Genomic DNA, 10,476 nt, shown 5'->3' with positions numbered 1-10,476 from the left:
GTCTGGGATATGTTTGCTGCAAAAGAGGGCTAAGTGCAATGCTTCTGTGAAAATATGTGACATTGTAACATCTATTATTATTTAAATTGTTTGTGATTACGGTATATTCATGATTTTCAATTTATCATATTTGTGTTACGCGCCATTTCTCTGACAGTTCGTGTGTGCGTTACGGCGTGCCGTGGTCCTCTTCTGTTTCCTTGAAAGTTCAATTGTTATGTTAAAAATAATAATAAATTTTCAGGTATTTATAATTTTTGTCATTATATTTTATTACTATGAAACGAGTAAATATATATAAGCATGTTTAGTTTTATGGCATGATATATTGAGGTTATGAAACAGATAAACAAATTCCGCTGTAAAATTTATTATAATGACAAATGTAGTAAAAGGTAACAATAATCGATTAACTAGATTTATTGATAATCATGGTTTATTTGTAAATTTATTGTAAATCATTTGTGGGTAGTGTGCAAACAGGTCCTGTATTAGCTTGCATTGGACATTTTGTTGCATCGTCTCCACTGACGTCTATAATCAAGATTTTAATTTAATTAGTAAAAGACAGTAGGGTTTTATATTAGTATTGTAATCAACAGGTGGATAAAGATGGCTAGTGTTGCATGAACCATGTAAAAGTTTGTAATTGTTATTCAAAGTATACTTAACTTTGAATCTACTAACAATTTTAATAAAGATATATCGTATGTAACGGCATCGTGTCGATGTTTCTTTTACTCATTTGAGTTACATCATTTCTGGTGGTTTACCACTTTTCATTCAGTTTTTTCGTCTGTGAACTGAAATACAAATTATTATTTATATAATTAAATTATGTTCTATTTCATATGAAATAAATGTGTATTCAATAATCATTTTTATTATTATTATTATTATTATTATTATTTTAAGTATATTTTCTTTATCAATATTTATTAAATCTTGACTTATAACTGGATGACATTTTATAAAATTTTATGTATTATTTTATTTTATAAATATCAAGTAAATCATGGCCAGAACTGTAAGCATGTAAAAGTTTTACATATGTATGTAATTATTTAAGTATACTTTGAGTTCACTGAAAAATTTAATAACTAAGATGTATCGGCATTGTGTCGATGTTTCTTTTACTCATTTGAGTTAAATGTGAATTGAAATATAAATTTAAACGACTAATGGGTCAAAAAACTAAATTTTGTTTAAACTGTAACCTAAACAAATATAAAGTATTAATTATAAAATTAAATTGTTTTCTATTTCATATGAAATAAATGTGTATTCAAATTATTTTAATCATTATTTTTTAAATATAATTTCTTTATCAATATTCAATAAATCTTGATATATAATTGGCTGACATTTATTTTATTTTATAAATATCTAATAAATTATGGCTAGTGCTGTATAAAGTATGTAAAATAATTACATATGTATGTATACATCGGCATTGTGTCCATGTTTACTTTACTCATTTAAGTTAGATCATTTCTGAGTGTGTTTTCCTTCAAAAGTTCAAAAAATTTAATTCTGTTTTGGTTATAGCCTAAAAAAATAAAATGTTTTATTTATAAATTAAATTATTTCCTACTTCATATGAAATATTTGTGTGTTCAATTATCATTTTTATTATTATTACTTTAAGTTTATTTTATTTATCAATATTCAATGAATCTTCCGTCTTATAAATGGATGGCATTTTATAAAATTTTATTTATACTGTATGAAACATGTAAAAGTCTTACATAAGTATACTTTGAGTACACTGAGAAATTTAATAATTAATGGTAATGAGTCGATGTTTCTTTTACTCATTGCAGTTGAATTGAAATATAAATTTAAACGACTAATGGATCAAAAAATTTAATTCTGTTTTAACTGTAGCCTAAAAAACATGAACTATTATTTTCATATAATTGGATGACATTTATTTATAAATATGTATTAAATCATGGCTAGTGCTGTATAAACCGTGTAAAAGTATTACAAATGTAGTCTACTTTGAGCATACTAACAAATGTAATAAGTGTTTTCCTTTAAGTTTAATAAAATTAATTTTGTTTTGGCTGTAGCCTCAAATTTTTTATTTTCTTTATGAATATTCAATAAATTGGATGACATTTTATAATATTTTATTTATTATTTTATTATATAAAAATTTATTTATTATATATAAATATTATTGGTCTGCTTATAATTAGAGAGAATTTGGGACGACTCACTTAGTTGAATATTCTTGAAAATTAGATATTTTACCACTCCAAAATATAAATACCCGAGTCGTTAACGGATATTTACAAAATTTTGCAGAATAATTTCTACCAAAGAGCATATTAGTTAGATTCCGAGGTCCCACATTTGATAATAAATATTTTTTTATGGGAATAATATTTTATGTTACTCCAGACTGGCTAATATTCATATACGACAGATTGGGTTATTGTATTGAATATGAAGGCAAAGACATTATTTTATATTTTATTTTAATTTATATAGATTTTGATTTTTAGTTTGATTTCAAAAGAATTAAATTGTTTTAAACGATAATTTTACAAATACAAAATAATGAAAAATTTTACGTATTAAATTAAATTATAATTTATTCTTTTTTAGTTAAATTATTATTAATTAATGATAATAAGCAGTATTGTTTGTATTTTTTTAACATAGAAAACTCTAACGTTAAATATTTGGGTACATAATTTCTTTTTATCTATTTTTAGTATGGTGTTTTAGATGTCTGGGTTCTAAGGATACAATTTGATGGTATGTCTAGATATTACAACGAGAATTATACGACAAGAAAGTAACTGAAAATCGTTATTCTGTTTTAATTATAAGAATTACCCTTGTTGTTAATAAAAACAAATTATTCCTCAGCAATAAATTGAGTGGTTGATGTGATATGCTTTTCAAAAAAATCCGTGTTACGTTGTCAATAATAACAAATTATTCCTCGGCATTAAATTGAATGGTTGAAAAATCTGTGTTATGTTCAGTATTGTCTGTTAATACTTTAAATAGAGCAACAATATTGTTGAAAATTATTTTTAACACTTCGAAATTCATATATTTTGAAATATTTAAATTAAATATTTATGAATTATCATGTGTTTTATCTTGTTGATAAATATACGGTACAGTCTCTATAATTTAACTAATATATAATTACGAAGAATAATTATAATTAGTTATTTAATAATCTTTACATGAAAATAATATATTTAAAATTAATTAATTAACGAACTCAATTCATTCGGTTAGATTATATTAAAGTGCCTAAAAACTATTAATCTGTCAAGTTTGTAAGTGGTGATTGGTAACCATTTCAATAATATAATTTCACGAGAATAATAAAGATTGCATATCGATCACTGTTAAAGTACTTTTTATTGAAATAGAAAACAAGAGATTATTGTTTAAACGAATACTTACCTTCAAGGGTTGCAGCAGTCGTATATTTTTATATTCATAAAAGGTGTTATATATACATATATATATAAATAAAAATGAAACATAAATTTTATACTTACATTAAACTTCCAAATTTAGGTCGCGTTTAGGAATTAACTAATTATTAACGAGCAATGTGGTTGCAATTCTCTTATGGCATACACTGAGGGAAAACATCAAAATTAACCCCATTTTATTTGTCGTAGCAGAGACCGAATCACAAATCAGGGAAAACTAAACATGTTCTAACTTGTCTGTTCGTCGGTAATACCGACTCGGTATCCGTATTACTTTCGTTCCGCCAACTACTCGCACATTAGAGACCATATATAATTAAATAAATATTGTAACTGATTTCAAAATTCTTACATTTCAATAGTTCACAATTCTAGATCCTTTTAAATAACAAGATATTTAAATAATCTAAGCTTAGAGACTTGTTTGAATTGTGTACTTGTTGTAAAATATAAAAAATAATGTATATTCAGATTGAATACAATCGTACCTATATAATATATAATATATACATTTATATTACGTATATAATTATAATAAGTTATATAATACATAAAATTATCCATTTTTATTTTTTCAAAATATTTGTAAGAGGTTTTATTCATATCTTTTTTTCCTACAAAATTATTATAATTATTACATTAACTGTTTTATATCAATATTGTATTAATAATTAATTTTTTAGTAGTTTTAGAAAATTATATCCAAGAACAAAGAAGATGAGTGAAGGCGTTCCAGATATAGCAATTCTTGAGTCTTTCATATTTGATCCCCAATGCCAGTAAGTATTTGTATTTAAATTAATTAGAATATATATTCTAATATATATATATATATATATATATATATATATATATATATATATATATATATATATATATATATATATATATATTAATTAGAATATAAAATAAAATAAATATCCTAAATTGGTTGATTTTGGATATAACCAATATATATATAGCAAATTTACACCTCTGGATTGAGCATCCCGTGAAGTACATCAATTTCATAAAAAAATTATGCATATTTATAATATTATGAAAGAATTAAAAATCACATTTTTCTTTTGAATTTATATTTTTAATCAAGTGGTCTATGGCATAAACTGTCAAAAATATAGTAATATTTCAATATTGTGGATACTTATAGTAATACTCGTAATATTTTAATAATAATTTAATAGTTTATTCCATAGATTACTTCATTAAAAAAATAAATCCATAAGAATATTTTTTCCCAAAATTATGAATATTCAAAATACCAATTTTATGAGGATGTGCCGCTTTCAAATGGCACATCCTGGAACCATAATTGAATTTGACTTTAAAATGTCGAAAGAAACGAACCTTCCAAATATACATATCTATTATTTGTAATATATTAAATTACCTTTAGTTCAGATATAATGGAACATCTGGTAAACGAAAATTTTTCACTTTTTGTGAATACTTCACAAGGTCCCAAAATTTAAAAAAAAAGTTTGGTCTGGATACTTAAATTACTTTTTTTTGTGTTCTCATAAAAGTCAAAAACAATTAATTTGGGAGTTCTTTTTAATATATAAATATTATTTTTAATTTTAATTAATTTTTTTATTTTAGGAAACTGGAAGATGTCCTACAGGAAGTAAGTTCTGCTATATTTATATTTAATTTATTATACTATTTAACGTTAAAGTCATTTAATGAAGTATCTAAAGAAAATGGATTTTGTGGCTATATAAAAGTATTAAACTAGTAACTTAATTCTCAAAATATAGAAACACACGTGATATTAGTCTGTATTTTGAATTAAACAGTTTTAATATTTTCACTAGAATAGCAAGTCTGAACACATCTTGAAATAAATTTGAAAGTCGGTGTTCCAATTTATTGATGATGATTTTATCTATTTTTAATTAAAAAAAAGCTTAATCGGTTCTTCCATGGTTCTAGTATGGTTTTATATAAAATTAGTAAATGCTGCAAATTATTAACTATAAAAATTTGAAAATTGAATCATTTGAACCAATTTGATAAAAGCATGTGTCGTCATATTATATAAAAATTTAATGTAGTCAGAAACATTATTTATTTATCAACCAATGACCACGATAAGCGTTAGAAGTAATACGTCCATTCTTGTATACTGTTTAAGATTACATTATTATTTTATCATTTATTTTTATAATTTCATTACCTTCCGATTATGTCTTATTACTAACATAGTCTAACATTTTAATGGTTTGAATGTTTCTTAGTGATATCGACAATTTGCATTAATATAACAGATAAAGGTAAAATTTTGTTTCAACCAATGGTAACGGTAGATATAATTAGAACGAATACCGCTGCGATTTTGTGACTCATACTGTCTCTTCAACAAGAGTCGACCTGCGTGAAATGTATGAATAGACATCAGACCCAATGTGCATCATGCACTCCAAAATTCTTTATTCTCATTTATACCCGACTGTGATCAACACATAAGAGATTATTATATATAGTTCAGAGTATTTATTTAATATATCCGTGTTTAATTTAGTTAAATTGTATACAATTTATTTATATATTTAAATATGTTATTGAAATCGGTGAGTTCGTTGTTTATTCCTCTTTTAGTGCAATATTTATAATATTTATTTAATTAGGAGTCGTACCCCCAACTCGATACAAAAATGATCATACCATCGAATGTGTTGTCTACTGAAGAATATCCTGGTCCATATCAGTTTGAAGTGTGCATTATTCCTGTTGCCTCTAAACAGCCATGGGTGGTAAGTATTTTTAAGAATTAATTAAACATTATTTATTTATTTTATCACTAAACGTTACTGTATCAATTTATTACTTTTTGAATTAATATGTTTAATTTTATTCATATATTTTATTGAACAAAAATTATCCTCTTTGATACAGAATTAAATTTAGTGTTTGTACGAAATATCTCTCCGAATTTACAATAAAAAAGTTTTTCCTGAAAGTTCTTTCTAATGATGTATAGTTTAATAAGAATACCACCTTTTTTAGTTTAAGGTTCAAGCTATGAAAAATTCTCTATTCTTATATTTTTGAATTTCTCGCTGTTTCTTCAAAAATGGCATTAGCAGTATTCCGTGCATGGAATATCGAAAAGCAACGTAACTGCAATGAAGAACTGCATCTAACCTTGAATCTGAGCAGCGCTTCTATTCTTACGAAGGTACTAAAGAATGGATAGATTTTAGCATCAAAAGACATGATTTTTCCGACGTGGAATTTATGTGACTAGTGACGGTCCATAGTTTGGGGAAATATTTTTGTTCTTTATATTTTAAATAATGTTTTATTTTGTAAAAAAGCGAAAACTTATTCAAGGACTTAAGTTAACTTAAGTTACGATTTATTTTATTTATTTCAGTACTCAGCTGCCCTAAATAAAGTCTACATGGATATGCTAAATCCCTTTCCAATCGACTTCAAGATTAAAGGTGGAGGAAATGAACTACTTTTTGTTAGAGCAACGCCTAAGTATTCACATCCTAATTACTATCATGATCTCGTCACTAGGTGCATTAATCACGAGCATGAACATGAGAAATCTAACAAGGGTACGTATTAAATTGAATAAATGTTTAAATATTATACAAATGAAACGTTGATATTTTTTCATTGTCAATAAGAAAAACTGTTGTAAGAGCGGTGTCTCCCTGTGTTAAATTTCCCATACCAACGGCGTCGACGACTCGGAACAAAATTCAAAAGTTAAACAACAGTTAGTCTATTTGGCTGTGGAATAATGAATGTTTGACTTTTAACATAATAATTAAGAAATTAATGGTCAAAATTTGGTCATTTTCTACCCTGTTTATATTAGGGGTACCAGAAAATAATGTCGTTTTGGTGCAAGTCGATGTTTGCTTGACATACCCATCATACTCATCCGATATTGCTCCGTCGGATTTCCATTTATTCCGAATTCTACAACATTTTCTTAATATCAAAAAATTTGTAAACTTGAATGATATCTAAATTGCTACCTCGGGACATTTTAGTCAAAAATCAATTGATTTGTTCAAATTCAATGTTTTTAGCTTTAATTTGTCAGGAGAAAATTTAACGTCCTTGTACACTTAAATTGAAAAATCAACCACATTATGTTATAATAAAATAATTAAATTGCGCTTAATTATTCTTTAGATATAAAGGACGCACTTCATCGACAGCACATAATTCGATGCCACAACCCAAACACATATTATGTAGGCGATAAAACTAAAAACGAACGTTTAAGCGTATTAATTCCTCTGTCACAACCTGAACCAGGTTCTGATAGTGTTAAGGAAATGTATGAATTTGTTTGCAAGAATTCTTGTCCCATGCCTGGAATGAATAGAAGACCTTTAGAAATTATATTTACGTTGGAAAATATGAAGTATGTAGTATTCTAATTTTATTCTATAAAGATTATAATACTTAAATTTACAGTTGTGAAATTTTGGGACGACGCGTTTTGAATGTGAGAATATGCTCCTGTCCCAAGCGCGATAAGGAAAAAGAAGAGGCAGAACATAACTCTCCCAATAATCCTGTGCCTCATGGAAAAAAGAGAAAATTATCTTCTGGTAAGATAGACAAAAAAGTCAATGCCCCCTCAGACACTGGTAAAGATACCAAAATTTACACGCTAACGGTATGTTCGGTTATGGTGTGTTGAATACAAATACTGAATATTGCATATTTTAGCTAAAAGTTGCTGGAAAACATAATGTCCAGCAAATTTTAAAATATGCTCATGACCTAATGGCTGGGGAAATACTCCGAGCACCTCAGGGGACTGAAGGACCTTTCAAAAAGTGTCTCACAGAACTGAATCAACAAGGTACGTTTTATTATTGTAAAAACAACAGTGAAGTAATTACAATATTAATTTAATTAAAATTTGCATTTTGATTATTTTATTACACTGAACAATTCACACCCTCTTCTAGTTTTATTTGTCAAAATTATAATCAAATTTAATTTATAGTTTATGAATTTGTAACAGTATTCATTTTATTTTTACAGGGAACTGAAAAAGTGGGTGCCAAACACTTCTGCAATACACAGGGTGCATATATAATTGACTTCCTCGAGCCATCGTTTTAGTATAAATTTATATATACAGAATCACCTTGTAGTTTAATGTAAAGGTTAAGGCTTCATGACCATTGTTTGAGTATCTATATTAGTTTATTGGAATTATTATACAAAACGTTCTAGGAGGACTCAGATTAATAGAAATAAATTCCAATAAACGTAGACCTTCAATCCCGAACAAATATAGATACACATCTTGTAGTTGATAGTTAAAATTTTATATATATTTTTTTACTTTATCACATTTTTATATGTGTAGTATTAATTACGTTTTTTTATACAAATAATGTAGTCCTAAACATCTATACAAATATATACAATATATATATCTAATCAAAATTTTGTTATTCAAGTGAAAACCAGTATTTTTTACATTGTTGTAGTTTTTTTTTTTTTTGAAAATATACAGAGTATTCTGTAAGAAGGGTGCAATTTAATAAATGTAATAAAACTTATCTAGTTCAAAAGATTTTAAAAACCGTGATACTGCACGTTATGAATTCAAATTTCTTCCAATTTTTTATTTAGACAGCTTCATATAACTCTTTATACAAAATTTTACCCATATTATAATAGAATTTATTAATAATATCAAGGAATTTATTTTTTAACTTCTCAATATATAGATCGAAAAGCGTTTGATCCGATTGATTTTTGAGGGAGACATCATGCATGATTTATTGTCTATCATACATCCTGTCTCTCAAAATCCAGTCGGATCAAATATTTTTCGATCATTATATGCATTTGCTAAGATATATAGATTAAAACCTTTTGAAAACAGTATAGCTTTCTTAAAGGACACTCTGTATGTTATATAGCAAAATTTTTAAATGTTTATGTAATTAATTTTGTTTTGGTGTACTTAAATTGGTGAGATACATTGGTCATTAAAATGTAGCTAGTAAATTTATTGGTATAAACTTTTTAATTGACTCACTTGTTCACCAATTTATTTTAAATTAAAATTAAATTTAATTTATTTTGTTATTAAAAATCATGTGATTTATTATTTTTAGGCATCTTTTAAGACGGATTTTTAAGATCTTTTTATATTTATGTATGCAGTTAAAGCAGAAAAGTGCAATTAACGTGAACAATTTCAATTTTTTAAATATAAAGTTTACGTCTTGTACTATTTGGCAATCTGTTATATCATTTTTTGTATATTTTTCAATAAGGTCCTATGCCATTAGCAGAATGTCATACACATCATAACTTATGTGCCAATGAATTTAATGTTATTAGCGATATCGTGATTTTTCATATTCAACTTGTTCTAATAACTTTTAACAGTCATTTCCTGTGATTTTTAAATATCAGTCCCATGATATTTCGCTCAAATCTTCACAATGTATAATATTAAGTTCTTAATGGCATTATTATTCCTTAAATGGTTCAACGATCAAGGAGCTCTTAATGGACTACATCTAGGTTGCCAAACCGTGCTTTTTACAAGGGCGCATTTATTTTATGTTCAACTATTTTTGAAAAATAAATATTCTTTTATAGTTCACGACTATTTATATTGCCCTTCTTTTGGAATCAACTATAAGAAAAAACGTTAAGCCTTAAAATATGTAACAACAGAGAAACGAGGTGAATGTTCCAAATTTCAATTCATAGAAATAATCAAGGATGGAACTCTTTGTTAGAGATTTTGTTTTATTATAAAATAAGAGACTAAATTAAAGGCTCAAGTTAAATAAAATTAGCAAAAAATGTTTTTTAAATAAACTTACCTCAACGTAGCAGTTTGCCTTATATTTGAAACATAATCGGCCTCAGATATTTCTAGAAATTATAATCATGTCAGAGAGAGTGAACTGCTCAGTAAATTCTCAATAATTTTCTCGACATTTCTAATGGGACTCGTAACAATATTGACGACCTGTAGGAAAATATA

The 10,476-nt window shown here is 25.9% G+C and overlaps 1 protein-coding gene across 2 annotated transcripts; it reads left to right on the top strand.

The window, feature by feature from the left end:
• LOC109597087 (cellular tumor antigen p53) lies at positions 1 to 10,084 on the top strand. 2 transcript variants are annotated; one of them, XM_020012715.2, is made up of 9 exons: positions 1 to 244; positions 4,160 to 4,252; positions 5,076 to 5,100; positions 6,104 to 6,229; positions 6,853 to 7,042; positions 7,632 to 7,866; positions 7,920 to 8,124; positions 8,178 to 8,313; positions 8,499 to 10,084. In XM_020012715.2, the coding sequence occupies exons 2-9, from the start codon at positions 4,191 to 4,193 to the stop codon at positions 8,504 to 8,506; spliced, it is 987 nt and encodes a 328-aa protein (XP_019868274.2). In that variant the 5' UTR covers positions 1 to 244; positions 4,160 to 4,190; the 3' UTR covers positions 8,507 to 10,084. The 2 variants fall into 2 exon arrangements, with proteins under 2 accessions (XP_019868274.2, XP_019868273.2); XM_020012714.2 differs by having other exon boundaries at positions 4,157 to 4,252.
• The last annotated feature ends 392 nt before the right edge of the window (positions 10,085 to 10,476 follow it).

The sequence above is a fragment of the Aethina tumida genome, chromosome 3, assembly GCF_024364675.1.
Source record: "Aethina tumida isolate Nest 87 chromosome 3, icAetTumi1.1, whole genome shotgun sequence".
NCBI classification, from domain to species: Eukaryota; Metazoa; Arthropoda; class Insecta; order Coleoptera; family Nitidulidae; genus Aethina; species Aethina tumida.
The sequence above is the reverse complement of the archived record's forward strand: the minus strand, read 5'-3'. Positions and strand labels throughout refer to the sequence as shown.

Bases quoted from the DNA above. Each gene is read 5' to 3' on its own strand.
- LOC109597087 (XM_020012715.2), top strand. From the start codon at position 4,191: ATGAGTGAAGGCGTTCCAGATATAGCAATTCTTGAGTCTTTCATATTT. The intron at 4,253-5,075 runs GTAAGTATTTGT...TTTTTATTTTAG, and splicing joins ATATTTGATCCCCAATGCCA to GAAACTGGAAGATGTCCTAC. The intron at 8,125-8,177 runs GTATGTTCGGTT...TGCATATTTTAG, and splicing joins CCAAAATTTACACGCTAACG to CTAAAAGTTGCTGGAAAACA.